Source organism: Zingiber officinale, chromosome 5A (assembly GCF_018446385.1).
Source record: "Zingiber officinale cultivar Zhangliang chromosome 5A, Zo_v1.1, whole genome shotgun sequence".
Taxonomy (NCBI): Eukaryota; Viridiplantae; Streptophyta; class Magnoliopsida; order Zingiberales; family Zingiberaceae; genus Zingiber; species Zingiber officinale.
Window position 1 is genome coordinate 105,766,935 of NC_055994.1, and position 17,395 is coordinate 105,784,329.

At 32.4% G+C, this 17,395-nt stretch overlaps 1 protein-coding gene and 1 non-coding gene across 3 annotated transcripts; both read right to left on the reverse strand.

Moving 5' to 3' along the window:
• Positions 1–4,953: 4,953 nt before the first annotated feature.
• LOC121981326 lies at positions 4,954–11,473 on the reverse strand. Of its 2 annotated transcripts, XM_042533781.1 has the most exons (8): positions 11,275–11,473; positions 11,103–11,190; positions 9,003–9,755; positions 8,799–8,870; positions 6,727–6,789; positions 6,434–6,642; positions 5,821–5,927; positions 4,954–5,334 (listed from the first exon to the last, which is right to left on the reverse strand). In XM_042533781.1, the coding sequence occupies exons 1-8, from the start codon at positions 11,338–11,340 to the stop codon at positions 5,229–5,231; spliced, it is 1,464 nt and encodes a 487-aa protein (XP_042389715.1). In that variant the 5' UTR covers positions 11,341–11,473; the 3' UTR covers positions 4,954–5,228. The 2 variants fall into 2 exon arrangements, with proteins under 2 accessions (XP_042389715.1, XP_042389714.1); XM_042533780.1 differs by having other exon boundaries at positions 8,799–9,755; positions 11,275–11,472.
• Positions 11,474–13,264: 1,791 nt separating this feature from the next.
• Positions 13,265–13,346, reverse strand: TRNAS-UGA. The gene has a single exon. It is a non-coding gene; the product is annotated as a tRNA-Ser (tRNA).
• Positions 13,347–17,395: the final 4,049 nt, after the last annotated feature.

The following is a 17,395-nucleotide window of genomic DNA, read 5'->3' on the forward strand; positions in this document are numbered from 1 at the left end:
CGCTATTTATATCAATTTAATAATCTTCGAATTTATTGCTTTTTAAAAGAAAACATATTTTTAGAAAAATTATAATTTACTTAGCAGTTGACATAAAAAAAAAAGACAACGAGATGTTTTAAAAAATTATCCATTAAATGTTATTTTCGGCATAATGCCGATCCAGATGACCAGTATCGCTAACCCCTACCTATGGGTGCGTTTGGTTCGGGGTTATTCTTGATAACCTTGGTTATCCATCTAAAGTTATCAATAAAAATCTTGTTTGGTTTAGGTATTCGATGATTCCCGAGTAATGTTCCATGCCCGACACGTCAGCAAAAAGGTCATGCAGCCCGGAATCGGAAAACCTCAGAAAACTAAGGTTTTTCTTGATTCCGGGGTTAACGAATTTTTTTTACCAAAAATACCCTCCGATAAGAAAAAACATGAAAAAAAGAGAAAAAATGTAAAAAAATAAAAAAAATGTTTAAAAAAAATTTAAAATTTTATTTTTTAAAAAAAATAAAAAATTTTAAAAAATAAAAATTTTAAAAATAAAAAAAATTTTAAAAAATTTAAAATTTAAATTTTTAAAAAATTTTAAAATTTTATAAAAAATTAAAAATAAAATAAATAAATTAAAATTAAAATTAAAAATATAAAAAATAAATAAAAAAATGTAAAAAAATAAAAAAAATGTTTAAAAAAAATTTAAAATTTTATTTTTTAAAAAAAATAAAAAATTTTAAAAAATAAAAATTTTAAAAATAAAAAATAAAAAATAAAAATTTAAAAAAATTTAAAATTTTAATTTTTTTAAAAAAATAAAAAATTTATAAAAATTTAAAAATAAAAAAATAAATTAAAATTAAAATTAAAAAAATAAAAATAAATAAATATAAAAAATAAAAAACACATAAAAAAGTAAAAAAATATACAGGAAAAAGAAATATTAAAAAATATTAAAAAATAAATAATAATAATAATAATATTATTATTATTATTATTATTATGTATAGTTGGTTTTGTAAATGAGGGTAATACGGTAAAATATTAAACTAGGGTATTCATTAAAACCTTCAAACAAACAAGTTTTTGTTGCATTACCTAGGTTGAACCAAACAACATTGGTTATGTTTTATTCCCCATAATCTTGGTTATGTGATTACCTGGTAATCACATAACCAAGGTTATACATGATGACTTGAACCAAACGCACCCTGGACTAATGTTTTTTCCCGGCAGCAAGAAAAAAAAAACATTTATAGGGTTTAGGATTTGATCCCAATGACTAATATCACTAACCCTGGTTGTACATGTCTTTTTTTTTAAAGTAATTTAAGTATATAATTCTTCGAATCGATTAATCTTCGAGATAATCGGTTCGATCTTATGAAAATTTTTCATAGACGTATTAGACCGGTCACCTTCCATATTAATCGGTTTAGACATGGTCAATGTTATCCTTGGCGAAGGTAGTAAATTGGCATGCAATTGCTGTTGTAAACCAGACAATCTGTAGCCGGAGATTTACAGGAAATTAGCTGAATCTAAATACTCGAATTAAATTCAACTCACAGTTAAGATGACCTGAGCAGATAATCTCAGGCTGTCAGCAGGGGCTGGTTTTCTGACCTCAGAGTCTGAGCAATCAAAGCGTCCGAGCAGACTGAAGGATAGACAGGCAGAGCGGAAGACCGGTCGGGCAGATCAGAAGGGCGAGTGGTCGACCCAGCAGATAAAGAGTCCAAACGAGCAGACAAATAGAGCAGCGGACTGAGGCCTGCAATCGACGTAGTTTCCTTGAAACAGATTCGTCCCACCTCCGGCTGTGCTTCGAGGTTTTCTCGGATCGTCTATTTCCCAGGATACAACGGCAAAACCACGAACGCAACCAAGCACTGGTTGTTCGTGGCAAACTGAGAATGCATCTGAGTGCTATCACAAGTAGTTTAGCCGAGCGGATGTACGACTAAGAGAAAAGAATCGGGGAACGAAGGTGAAGGAATTCTCTTGCTTTTGCTTTGCTTTCGCTTTCTCTTCGCTTTGCTCAAGATCCAGCCTTCTTATATAGGAGCTCTCATCTTGCCTGCAATAAATGATCAATGCTGAGTTTAATTTCGTCATTAATGGGTTTAATGCCTTCATTAATGTCGAGACAACCGGAATATGTTGGTTCATTCTTTTGGGTAAATTTTACCTCAACCGGTCCGGCATTCGACATGCGTAAGTCGTGCTCGCGCACAAGTTAAACTTGGTTCAGTACAATCTGGGGCCTGGATTTGCCTCCACCCCTGCGCACTCACGCGTGAGAGAGTCTCTTCCCATACATATGTTTACAATGCATGTGTCATAATTTAAACCAACAATAAAGCCAAGAGATTTCTAATGTGGGATTAAACTCATGCACAATAGAGTTTCTTCGTCTCCACCTCTTTATTCCATTCACATTTCCAATAATTGCATCATCAGATCTGTTATGTTTTCAAATTAAGTCCTCCTTTTAAGGCTTGCTTTGAAGAAAAGGATTTCAGGGACTGAGAATCTTGGCTCCAGAGTTCTGGCCGATTCCTCTGTTTGGAAATAGGGGCGGGGAACTGGGATTCCCATTTCATAAAATTAGGGTTAATTGCTAAAAAAAAAGACTATTTTTTATATGCTAAGGTTGACTTGCAATGCTTGACATTGTGATTAATCAAAAATACCATATAGAGTGCTTTAATTAATGAGAAGTGACTGAAAACTAAGATTGCTGAAAAGGATTTCTGGAGAGCCGATTGTAGTTTTTTCAAAGAAATGTCACCCTAAACCCTATAAATGAACCGAGTGAAGCCGAGTTTGATTATGTTCAAAGCTTGTTCATTTATGCCAAGAATATTATAAACATATTCAAGATTGTTTGTTCCAAATTAAAACAATAAACAGGAATAGCATATTGAGGATCCACCTCTAGATTTTACAAACATTAACAAGCCATGCTCACTAGTGTTCAGTTTGTTTATTTTATAATTTTTCCTTATTGAACAACCTTAAACAAGCTTTTACTAGGTCAAGTACCAGGCTCGTGCTCAAATATTTTATTCATTCATAGCCTTAAGCACAATATAATCAATGTGAGGGGTGAGCTAGTAGGTTCAAGTCTTCATTGTCTTTGTTCCAACCGAACGAATCGACGTCGCGCCAATTAGCAAATTGTTTATGGAAGTTGATGGGGTGAACCATCAATGATTCTTTCAAGGCGTACTGATGATCCATGGAATGAATTTAAAGACGCTAGTATGGTTTGTTGTGATCTAAGAAAACAACTTTGTAAGGGGGACAAACTAGACAATTCATTAGGATTTATATCAAGAGATCGATTCATTGGTACAACAAGAAGCCCTAATGCAACTATATATTTTGGATCCATTGCATGAATTTTATCTGAGAGCCTGTTCCGTTCATGGTTGGATTGATTGAAGAACTGTGATTTCTGGACGAAATTAACTTCCAAACGACTTAGACTCTGAAACCTGTTACAATTTTCAGAATAAATATTCCACAATTCTATTCCTTTGTTTCTGTAGTCCATAAAGTAGATACATCAGCCTTGAAGGTTTTCACCTAGACTTGAGTTTTGAGAATACTGATAAATCATAACTAAGACATCGCTGATGGCATGTTAGAGAATTATCCTATTCAAAGATTTTATATTAAATTTTGGATTGGTTAACTAAAAATTCTCTGTATCAGTTATCTTATCCATTCCTTAAATTTAGATTTGATAAATAGTGATTCTCTAAATTTAGGGAATGAAATTTATACCCTAAAAATAAAATAATATTTCTTTTTAATCTCTCTCCTTCCACTCATTCCATGAATATAATAATAAAAAATAGAAGAAAGAGAAGAAAATAATAAAAAAAATTAAGGATGATGAAAATTTTAGGGTATTTGATATAGTGTGTAGTGTAAAGTGATTATCTAAATTTAATAAAGTGGATCATTTATCCTAAATTTTAGATATAGTAATAAAAAAATTGATGTGGATGATCTTAGTGCTTTAAGGCAATGCTTTCCTATCCCATTATCAGTTTTGGGCTATAGGATAGGATAAACTTCTGGGGGTATTTCTCTCTCTAAGGTGTGTTTTATTTTAGTTGGCATTAGGTATCTATCTGTCCCATCCCATATAAATTTTCCGTGTACCACCGGAGTTAGAGATTTTTGTTGCTATATATGATCTTGGTTCACATGTACTTTTCATTTTTACATGATTCTTTATTTGATCATGAGCCTATTTTGTCTTTGCAGTCATTTGATTTGATTGGTTGAAGAAATAGCTCTTTGAAAAACCTGAGTCTGAGAACTGAATTCAAAAATTTATCCGAGTCATTGCTCCTTGCATTTCCCCCAAAACTATAAGACTGTAATCTGAAAGAAACGGTTGTTTGTTTCAGATGGATGACTTCGGTCAGATAATAACAATTTATTTGGGAGTCTTTTTATTTATTCAAATTTTCAAAAGAAATTACAATTTCAAACTTTAATTATTGTAACAGTTATTATTCAATTACTATAAAACATTCATATTAAAAAATAATTAATTATAATTGTTATAATATTAGTGTGGACCAAAGTTAAATATTGTAATCCGTATTATAGTAATTATGTTGCAACATTTATTAATATTGATCAAAATTAAAATATCCATTTTATAACAACTATAAATCTATAACCGCTACACCAACATTAAAAATAAAAAAAATTAAAAATATATATATTAAGATAGAATGAGACATTTTTTATGATAAATCAAAAATAAGCATCCTATGGCGATTTCAATAAAAAAGAAGAAGCTTCTATTCATTTTTGCGCATTTCTTTTAAGAAGCTAGATCGTCATTGACTATATTCTCAACATTAATGCAGCAACATAACTAGCAAAGCAGATGGTTTGCAAGCACATAATCAACATATTCCAAACTTACAATCATCAAGAGCAAATAATGCGTGCTTATAAGCATCAAGGTTACAAGGAGTAACATCACAACGCTGGTTGCTAGATTGGAAACATCCCATTGTAGCTTTCTGAAGTGAAGTCACCGTTACAAGAAAATTTTGAGCAAATCAATTGTGCAAGAAACTTGATTTCGAGCAAATTAATTGTGCAAGAAATTTTATAGAAACTGATGCGAGTAAGATGAGAGCAACTGCTATATAAATAGGTAATTAGCTCCCAAATAACAGAGGTTGAGGTATATTTCTTCACGCTTTTTCTGCTTTCGTGATGCGGTTGCAGGTGGAGTAGATGGACGCTGCAGCAGCCCAAACTGCGTACTTGCGCTCCAAAGTTTCAGAGGTGCTCAAGTTACTGTGAAGGTATAAATAACAATCACAAACACAATTAAATTTAAAAAAAAAAAAAACAAATGAGTCCGACTCAGTATATTGAGAGTATGACAATAAGGGTGCAACATTTGATTTTTGAATAATCATCATAAACAATCCATATAAAAGAAAGGTTTAGATCTATCATTTAATATTTAAAATAATTTAATGTAACCAATCTCTGAAAAAATTCTACATCCTTTAAAGTAGTACTCCTCTTATATTAAAGAAATAATTTGCTTAACCTATGAACACAAGAAGAATTTATCTTACAACACTAGAATGAATGCTGCTCTGGTAACAAGCCTATTAATAAAGATATAAACAAAAACAATAACATGATGATGCCATCCATTTTTAATCACTACTAAAAATTATAAGTTATACATAAGAAAATTCATTCTATTTAACTAATTGACTAGAATAAATTAATCTACATTTTGGTGCTAAATATTTTTATAGGGCAAACCTTGGATTCTCTGATGAAGTTAAATGTGAAGAACCACATGAGCCAGCAAACTTAAGGCCATTCTCACAGTGCAGTTGCATTTCTCGAACTTGCTTTAACCAATTCTCCTAAACAGGAGGACAAGGCAAATATTATCTACGCAACATCAGTGAAAAATGAAGAATAAATCTTAGAAAAATCATATCTCTAAATAAGCATATAAAAGATCCAAATGATATTAAAATAGAAAAAGGAGTTAGACTACCTATCTTTTTGAAAAACAAATATTCGGGTACTCGATGCATTAAAAGCTTTTGTATTTTCTAAATCAAATTCTAACAGAAGAGACAAAAAAGTCTTGTAATGTATAAATATCATGATGAAAATTTTATACATTTCTAGGTTAAAATGAAAATAAATAAATGAAGAAAGGATATAATGAAAATCACTGACGCACACTGGGGTTGCAATTGAAGAAAAGCTCTTAACCTATGAAACATAAAAAAGGATATAGATAGGAGAATCTTAGCTATCAACCTAAAGCAATCAATGGTTTCACGAACTACAGTTGATCAACACTTCACATTTCACAAATAAAAAATGTGTAGAAGCATTGGGAGAAGGTGATACTCACAAGTTGTTTTCCCTCTTCATACAATGCTCTATCCATCTGATTGAATAGTGATTTCCAACACGCCACATGCATCTCTTGGGTTGAAACAGCCTCAGATGATTGTGTAGAATAAGGTTCATTTTCTTGATTGGATGTGAATTCTTTGGAAATCAAGTAAGGTAGTTCAGTCTGTATTACATTCTTTACCCTCTTCTTGCTGCGCCTTAGTGCTTCATACAAAAACCAAAACTTGATCCATAAGTGAGCTATAATATTCAAGAATTGGTAATGCTTTAATTTAAAGAGCATATTACCAGCAAGGCGCCCTTTGATATCCTGCTGAAGAAGGTCTAGCCACTGTGATGCAATGTTAGCAGCTACAAATTATCATTGTCAAGTTAGTTTGGATAGCATCAAATTAAACCAAGTGATCCACCACATTTATATATGCTTTAGAGCACAAAATTCAGCAAATTGAGGATATAAAGAATTCACTATTCTAATTGTTGAAGACTTCAAAATAAATGAGTAATAAATCATTTGTTACATGATACAACTGTTACACGAGTAACAGTATTTTCTTGTTACATTGATTAACGACAAAAAAGAGAACTTTGGTGCAACGGTAAAGTTGCTACCATAGAACTTGGTGGTCATATACTCAAATCACGGAAATAACCTCTTACAATACAGAGGAAGGTTGTGTACAATAGACCTTTCTCCGGAATCCCACATTAGCAAGAGCTTTGTGCATTGGACTGCCCTTTTATTGATAAACAACAACATTCCAAAAGAATGAAAAGCAAAACTTATTTTCATTGGAGTTGATGGGGTAACCATTATTCCATTTTTATGTTAATCCTATATAGATGACTCATTCACCAGCAGAATGATAGAAACAACCACCTCAATGGTCCTGGTGATGATGGTGGAGAGCCAGAATTTACATCTCAATGAAAGAACATTTGTTGGGAAAAAAAAATCCAAAGAATCAATCAGATATTTCAGGTTCTGCATCTCTTCAAGCCAAGCAAATTAACAAGAACCATTTCCAGTAAACTGAAACCATGGTAAATTGTATATAATAGCTGTAAATCCATAAACCCAACTAGAAACTGGCTATTACTTGTCCAGATAAACATGAATCCTCCTAGAATGTAACTGGTATGGTGACTGTGATTCCTCGGGTGAGATTCTGATTTCTGTTCTCTCATTGGTTATTGATGTGTAGATGATCTATAGCCATAGTAATTTTAGTGTTAAAACTAAGTATTCCAAACAGTTCAAAACTGCATTGTTTGTTCAGATGTAGATAATTTGGCAAAGGTTTTTAATAGATCAATTAAATAATTCATTCTACTTCATATAGTCCGCTATGTGATCAAGCAACTTAGAGACAGAACACTAAGTTACCAATCAATGTTTCATAAATCTAATCGTTACACCTAAATTTGTATGAACATGACAGTGGCAAGGATGACACAAACTTTAAATATCAACTAGAGCAGCAACAGAAATCAAATAATTGAGCCAAATATAACAGAAAAGAAAGAGGGGAACTTATACTTAAAAGAATTCATGGAACTATCTTGTGTGAATATTCAAGCTGTGTTGCTTTCAGTGGCGTACTCACACAACTTGGTGCTCCTACCTTAACCAAGTCCAATTGATGGTTGATTTTGAAACTAATCAATCGACCCTAATCCTTCCTATGAGCTTAGCTTTGAAGAGGGAAATGAAATCGAAGATATACTTGTTGTGGAAGAAGAACTAGAGTGAGTGGAGTGCCAATTGCTCCACTCATCTAACATTGTTGTCATAGCCATTGCCCTTATGAGGTTGAGCACCGATATCCTAATTGCAAATAATCAATGAAGACAACATGCTAAAGAGCACACAAGCAATGAAGACTTCATCATTGCATACTGACCATCAACTCAATCTACACCAGGACCATCATCTAGAAGCCAACTAGAGGCATGGTCAGCTTGACACAATCAAAATTGGCACTCTAGTTATGTTGCTCAAATAGATAATTGAAAGTTGCAACTCTCTTCTCACAATTGTGCCAGTAGAAGATCTATCCCTAGTGTGTTTTTGTCAAACTTGCACAAGCAGCAAAAATCACTCTTTGAGAGTGCTACCTGCGCATAGGATTTTTAGTGACTTTCATAGCATATTCTTTGCATTGTTGAATAGTTTTTGCATGTTTAATACAATATATTAAATGGTGCATATACCATTCTATCTCATTTTGAGTTATTGTAATTTGTATTGTTTACAAATTGTTACTAGTTCATATTGTTTCTTGTTGCAGTTTTAAGGTTATTAAAATAACAATATTACCAAACATTACTCCAACACTCAAATGAAAACAAACACTTACCTTCTATAGATAAGGAGTCAAGTTTTTCCTGATTTTCAGAAAATTGATCAGGTGTTCCACTGCTAGCAATTTCTGAAACCAAGGTAGCAGTTGATAAGAGTTTCAATGCTAGTGCATCATCCTCACTTGCAAAGATCAGCTGTGAAGTTCCGCAAGCTCCTTGATGGAACTTGTGTTTAACCATGTCAGTTTCATTCTCCTTACCTAGATATTCCATGCTTGGAGAAATACATGAATTATGTTTAGGTGTTGAATCGTTTTTGTGAATATGATCTTTCCTTCTACCAATACCGATTCTATTCTGAGTTTGTTCATCATGTTTCTCTGATTGTACAACAGCTTTTATAATGGAGTGAACTTGCTTCGTATTTCTTACATGGTTGATTATTCCTGGATTTAATCCAGAAAGTAATCCACTTGGTATAGCTAGATTTGCCAACCTACTAATCTGCTCTCTTTTTGCACACTCATTCTTGCTTTGATTTCTATCATATTTTCTCTTTCTTGGCTGACTACTCTGTTGTTTAGGTACTGGTATGCCACCATGTGAATATGAAAGAAAGCCATTCTGTTTCATCTGTTTCCACTTCTTCAAAGGTTCACTCTCCTCAATTGGACCTGTGGTACTTCCACACTCAGAAGCATCTGAAGACTTGATTTCTACTGACCTTTTGAAGGGATTAAATAGATCATATTCTCTTATAAGTGAGGGATGATCATAATTGAGATCCACTCCAAGGCCAAAGTTAACATTAGTTTGCGCATACTCTTTATTTGGTTCAGGAAGACCCAATGTCAGATAAGCAGCAACTTTTTCAACAGTGTTATCAACTGCGCTCTCTGATGCAAGCAGTGAGGCAGTAGTTACTGAGATTTCAGAACTTCCTTCTTTTGGTTGATATCCAGGCATCTCGGCTTCATTTATGGTTGACAAATTTAAAGGTTGGCTTCCAACTTCTGGAACAGAAAACAATTATCTGTAAGGATCTCAATCAGTAAATGCAAACAACAGAATGTTCAATCAAGCCAAGTAGCCAACATCCTGAAAGTTAAATCAACCATACGAAACAAATATGTAGGTGGATACTAATGCATTCCCATAATGCAAACACATGCAAGTATACATAACCATGTTCACAATAAAAAGCTGATGAAAAGTGGGCAAGTGAAAAAAAATATATATGTAGGCAGAATCAGAAGCAGGTATGAAATTTCAACCACATACTATGCAATATATATATATAAGGATGCACATTCTATTTTCATACTGAAAATACCCTTATTCCAGTACCAATTTAATCATTCCAGCCAAAACTGTTACAACATGTAACAACTTTGGGCAAAGTTACTACAAACAATTTTGGTTAAATTGCTCCACGTTATAGCACATTTAGCTAAAACTACTACACATTGTAGTAGCTTTGGCCAAAACTGCTACAATGTAGTAATTTTGATCAAAATTACTAGAGCAGTGTTGAGTGATTTTGACCAAGTTGAGGCAATTTTGACCAAGTTGAAAAAGGATATTTTGAAATAACAATGCTCCATGTTATTTTGACCAAATTGAAAAATGTTGCTATGCGTTTTAACCAAAGCCGCTACAATAACACTGAGACAAAGGCATTTTCATAATAAAAAATAGGATAGAGCATCTTTTTGATATTTTTTTTAAATGAGTACTTTTTTTATAATAATGACAATAAAGGACATCCTTTTGATTTTTGCCCAATTTTTTTTTAAGTTCAAGTAACTCCACTCCAATATTTTACACATTATGATTCCTAAAAAACCCTTCCATGGACTCATGACCATCACCCATGTCATTAGTTGAAATCTTACAATTTGGTCTGAATGCAAACAAGATTTGTTTCTTGGTTATTGAGCATTTAAAAAAAAAAAATCATTCATAATTGCAAAAGGAAACAAGCCAAATACAAACAATGAATACAGTGATATAATCAATAGAACTGATGTTCAATTGTATTATAGATATCTTGTTGAAATAATACAGCCATTGTAGATTGCGATAACTAATAAACCAAGAACAAACTATTTATACAGTAATACTTGTTAATAAACAAAACCAACGTTCTAACGTGCTGCAGATATCTCGAGATGATAACATCCAGATAAAACAAAGTTTGAACCTGTTGTGGTAACTTGAAACTAGCATGCCAATTCTCGGAGCACACAAGACATGAAGAAATAAGCTACTTGTCGCTGAACAAAATACGGAGATAAGAAAGACTCGAGCAAAACAAGATCGGCATATCCGATCCTGAATCAAGGAAAGGAAAACAAAACCTTGGACTTGAAGCGCCGAGTGCAGATCTCGCAGCTTGATCTCTTCAGGCCCATCCATCCGCTCACCGGAGCCTTCATCGCAGTCCTCCTTCAACCCGGGAAAGGTTGCAGAACCAGTATCAGAGCCGGAAACCCCCAAATTCAAATCCTGAACCCTAACCCGATTTCTTACCTTGAGCGGAGAGCTGGCAGTTGCGGCGGATGCAGCCGGCACTACTCCTGCGCCGAGAACAGCCATCGGAGAGAGGGGGCGGGAAAGAGGGGCAGATCGCTAGGGTTTCAAGGGAGAGGAAGAGAGAATTTGAATGGAGGGAGCGGTTTCATCGAGTTTGAACGGAGCGCTCATGATAGCACCGATCTCGCTCGCTTTAAATTCCGATTCAGTTCTGGGCTGGTGCATCGTGCCGAAGCTGGAACGTTTCGCCCCACCCCTCGTACTTAATTTATTTTCTAAATAGTGCTCCAAATTAATTCGTATCACTTAATATTATAAATAATTGAATATGAAAACAAGTATTTAAAAAATTTTGAAGGGCGTTTTTTAAAATAATATAAGCTACAGTTGTATACTAACTCTTTTATAAAAAGGAAATGTGGGGACTGCTCTTTCCCGCTCAAATTCAAATGCAATCGGATCTGTAAAACGGTCTTCGATAGGTAATGTTTTACTATATTACTCCTTTTATTGCTAAGATTTATATTTTATTTATAAAAAAATCAGGACCCATTTATTTAGTGAAAAAAAATACTTAAAAGTTTTTCTTCAATTTAAAAAAATTATGATTTTGTCAACTATAAAATATAGATAAATATTCAAAGGAAATTACTTTTAATTCTGATAGTAAATTCTTCTATAGGAACTAAAGTTACCTACTCTCAACTGAAATTATTACCTTCTATTATCTCCTATTAATTAAAATGTCAAGCTCTAGTTTTGCTTTCTTTATTGAACTCAAGTAGCACTCTTGTTATCCATATAATTTGGGGAACTTGTATTTTTTTTATCATATAAGATTGTTCTCTCACTAATTAATATGGTGTTGTATTCAAAGAATAATATCAATTATAGTATTACATTCAAAAACAAAATCACTGTAATGTTGGTTTTTAAAATATAGTACCATAATGATATTGATATTTATACAGTAATAAAGTGATGATATATAATTTTTGACATACACTATTGTTCTTTGAAAAAAAAGATACATCCGTTACTTCTTGTCAATACATCAGAGATATTATACATCTACTATCTGTGCTATCTCCTAAGAGTTACTATCGTTCTTTAAAATTTAATATTTATATTGTTCTTTGAACGCAAGACCATAATAGTTGGCAGAAGAGTTAATATAACAAATAAGTACATCCTTTAATAAATCTAAAAGTTAAATATATCTTTTTAAAAAGTTCACAACTTTAAATGGGCTTTGATCAATTGTTATTATTTTATTACTTCCTAAGATTTACTTTTGAAAAATCATGATAGAGAACTAGTAGATTTATCATCTAAGACGTTGTATGTAGCAAATTAAGATATTTATGTCATAGAAAGGTGGCATATAATTTTTCATCAACATGACATTAGTAAAGGACTTTGATATATTTGTACAGATATCAAAATTTAATTATATACAGCATGAAAATCATATTAAAAATTTGGTATTGTATTAGTATAGATTTTTGTTATATCAAAATTCTCAATACGTTGTACGGTATGGAATATAAATTTCAATATATCTTATCAAACTATGGTTACAAGAAGATAGATACGAGCATCTTTGCGGCTGATGAAAAATTTTGGAAGGATTGAATCGCTCATCCTATACTCGATGTTACTTGACCTAATTAATCTTTTTTTTATAGATATAAGAAGAAAAGATAAAATTTACCAATTAGTCTCGTATCTCTAAACGAAAATTCTCACAGTATGATTAAACACTAAGAGATTGTACATAGCATTGGCAGATTCTCTATTAAAAAAGAAGGATATGAGCATTAGTGCACTATTAGAGTTAGAGTGAGACACATAAATCCCTTTAATAAAATTTAACTTGTGTAAAAAAATGAATAACCATCCTTAAAATAATTTGATATATGTAATTTGTGTAAACAATTTAATAATATTTGAACTTGTGTAAAAATTTAATTAATTGCCAAAAAATCGTCGACAGCAGGGTTCGAACCTGCGCGGGCAAAGCCCAACAGATTTCAAGTCTGTCTCCTTAACCACTCGGACATATCGACATCTTCGTGAGGATTTGAAAATAATTATTATTGAATATAATTTATAGGCAATTGAATACATCCATCTCCATCAATTTATAAAATATAATTATTTCCCTATCATTTTATATTAAGTTTTTGTTACTTCAACAGTTTGACCGATTATGATGATTAATATTAATGATATGGATTGCCATCTGGCCCGTTAGTATTAAACTTATGAATACTTTTCTTTTCAATCAATTCATTTAATTCTTGAAGATCGACTCGGTTTCAGTATTATAAATGGCCGTAGACGGTGATGAAATCGTCGGTAAGTATTGATTTTTTCTTATTTTTTATACATATATTATATAGTAATCATCAATTTTTATGATGTTTATATATAAATAAATTTTATACAATACGATATAATTTATATAACGTATAAATAAATATATAAATGCAACTAATAAAATAATTAATAAAAATTGATCATCATATTAATATTAAAAAAAAGTAAAGTATCATGATTAGATCCTTTAGTGATAGACCAAATATCTAGAATTCGAAACTTAGTTACAAATAGAAATCAGCTCACTAGAAGTTCTCCTTTGATGACTACTTAGAATTACAAAATAGAATTAAAGAAGTGAAAGTACAGAGTTCGTAAACGATGGTAAGAGAACTAGAGCTCTATTTATAGTTCCCTGGTCGTAATATAATCGTTGATGATGTGATAGATTTCGAGTGCTTGGACAGGTCTGAGCGCCTCCACTATAGCACCTTATCTGCTTCGTAACAGCTCTTCGATAGTTCGATGATAACATTTTAACATTGCTCGAGCGCCTAAACGATTGTTGAAATTCTATTACTCCAAATCTTAAAAATGTTAGAGGACCTAATTGGTATTTTAAATTTCACCGGAATCATATTAGAAAAGTGGCATAAAAAATATTCTAAAAAATTATTTTGTTATTCATTAGGTTGGAATTCATTTTGGTCCTTAAATCATGCATAGTTTAAATTAAATTTTATGCATGGTTTAATTTTAATTTACTTTAATTTTATTTATAAAATTAATTAGTTCATATACTTTTTATTCAAATTTTCTATTGAAATTTTTTCCCATGATGCAAAAAAAAAAGTCAGAATATAATAGATTTTAGTTTATCATAAAGGAGTTTCATTGGATCATTATAAAAATAAGCAGGGAATTTTTACAGGGAAAATACAACCCGAAAACTACTTACATACCAGAAAACTTAATTTACAAACACTCGTAGTACATCATGACAGAAAATGTAATTTACAGATTGCTTATTTTAAATGTTAAGTACTGGTGTTGAAATAAACTTATATAAACTAAGGCTAAGGAAAATTTAGAAAGATCGTCCAGAAGAAGAAGGTAATAGAAGAAGTGAATGCTCCATGTCTTAGAAGCAGAAGAGTGAGGTTTCTTATAGGCAGAGGGATTGCTTTAGGGAGAAGAAAGACTTACTTGCAAGAGAATGGGCTTGCTTGGAAATGGAAGACAGGTGGTGGAAAAAAGGAGGGTCTGCTTGGAGATGGAAGACGTGTGGTGGAAAAGGAGGGTCTGGTGGTGACTTTTAGGAGTGGAAGATAGATGACAGAAAAGGAGGGTCGAAGACAGGTGGTTGCTAGTGGAGCTATTGTAGAGGTGGTTAGGTGGAGCGTGGAGCTACTGTAAAGGTGGTTGGATGGAGCTATTGTAGAGTAAAGTGAGTGGAGCTTTTAATTGATTAGGGGTCTACCGTGTTATCAAGATTTTGTTCTCCTGTGGAGTCTAGAGATGATGCTTGTGAGCTGGATGTTTGAGTTGGTGCTCTGTGTCTGGCAAGGGTTGCCCTGTAAGCTTTGGCTAAAAGTATTGAACTGGCAAGTCGTTGTTACTCATTCATTCTGTCTTCTTTTGAGAATGTTGAAAGAGTGTAGTATATTGGGTAGTAAAATTAAAAGGAAAGAACCTGATGCTCTTTTTTTTTGGCCAATAAATTTTCTCGGTGAAAGATCCTCCTATAAGAAGGTAAGTATCAGAGTCTTTAATTTTGTCCTAACTCCAATGTGTCCCTTGAATAGAGGCACGCCAATGTTTAAGCTAATCAGTAAAAAAGGGAGAAGCTTCTCAATTAAAGTTTGGATCGAAAGGATAATCTTCTAGTTCTGCATGGTATCCACTAAGTTCATTGATATGTACGTGTGTGTCTATATATATATATATATATATATATATATATATATATATATATATATATATATATATATATATATATATATATATATTTTATTCCATTAATTATAAAATGCAAGCCTTATATATATATAATATTTAAAATCTAATTTTATTCCATTAATTTATTCCTGCATCTGAATGTATATAGTATTTAAAATCTAATTTTATTCCCTTAAATACAGATCTGACTACCTATATTTATCTTTTTTCATATTTCTGGATGGATATTAAAGGAGTCGCTAAGATAGCAAAGTTGCATAGGAATTAAAGGGGAGCAAATGTCTGCGGAAAGAGTAATCATGTCTCGTCACTTTCTCAAATCTTAATTTTACATTGCAACTTAGTTGTTCAATAAAGGGTAAATGCAACTTCACCTCACAAAATTTGTTTATTTTCCAATTTCACTCCATAAGTTGGGAATAATATTATTTCCCCTACTGTGTTAAATGTGGCCAATAATAGCAAGTAAAGTGGTTAACCAAGTGATAGGTTATAATAATGTAAAGCCAAAAGCGAATGAATTAAGAGAATAATGTGATGATAACTTGCTATATAATTGATGAATGTATATAATTTTAATTATTATTAATTATTGGGTTTTTAAGGGAAAATTTATGCACGTATTTTTCTAAAACAGACATTGCATATTTGCTCATATTTTAGAGTTTGTAACCTCCAATTGCATGTTGATCATTGGGATTGATATGATGATGAAGAGGGGCCCACCAAATTAGGTCAAAGTAAAAAAAGATCGACTGACGTAGAGGTCACAAAGTCAAAGAAGGTAAAGGGACGATGTCAACATAGCCGAGCGGGGTACGTCCTGGTCGAGCGGATGATCTAAGGCTGCAGACTAGGCGAGCAGGTAGGTCAACCGAGAAAACTGACCGAGACCTGCGAGAGTCGTAGTTTCCTTGAAACAGATTCGCCCCCACATCTCTATTTCCCAAGATACAATGGTTTGACCCAATTATAAATTCATGCAAATCAATATAAACCAACCATCACGCCATAAAACTTCCAATGTGAGACTAAAGTCTCATTCACAATGGAGCCTCTCTCCTCTTCCACCTCTTTTCTAGAGTTGTAAATGAACCAAACGTTCGTGAACAAGTTTGGTGTTCGGCTTGGTAAGAGCTTGTTTATGTTCGTTCAATATACATTAGATTAATTAAACAAACAAGTTTGAACAACTCGTTAAGCTAAACAAACAAGCTTGAATACATATGTGTTCAGCTCGTTAATGTTCGTGAACAACGTTCCTGAATAAAGTTCGTGAACAATGTTCACAAACCATATTTATTAATATAACTCTTTTCAATATGGTAAATAAATGATAAAATAAAATAAATAAATAAATTTAAATTATCAATCTTAATAACCAATCAAACAAGCTTGAATTGAGAACTTGATAACATGTAAACAAACCAAGTTCAAGCCAAGCTTGAATTGAGAACTTGATAACATCTAAACGAACCAAACTCAAGTCAAGCTTCAAACAAACTCAAACTCATAAAAAATAAACCAAGCCAAACTTGAACACTCATTTCAAAAACTTGATTTATTTTAAGCTCGGCTCGCCTCGACTCAGTTATCTTATCAAACAAACTTGAACACCCCAAAACTCGACTCTGCTCTGCTTATTTACCGTCCTACTCTTCTCCATTCACTTATATTCAACAAAATTAACATTTTTATGACAATTTTTATTGGGCACCAGTGATTCAGCATTCCAAATGCTTACTTGTCTAAACCACTATATGCCCAAGAAAAAATATTTATACTTGTCAGGGTTGATAATTATGCATATAGTCATGGGCAGCCAATCCAGAGTAAT

Bases quoted from the DNA above. Each gene is read 5' to 3' on its own strand.
- LOC121981326 (XM_042533780.1), bottom strand. From the start codon at position 11,340: ATGGCTGTTCTCGGCGCAGGAGTAGTGCCGGCTGCATCCGCCGCAACT. The intron at 11,191-11,274 runs GTAAGAAATCGG...CCCGGGTTGAAG, and splicing joins CTGCCAGCTCTCCGCTCAAG to GAGGACTGCGATGAAGGCTC. The intron at 6,790-8,798 runs GTAAGTGTTTGT...GATAATTTGTAG, and splicing joins TGACTCCTTATCTATAGAAG to CTGCTAACATTGCATCACAG.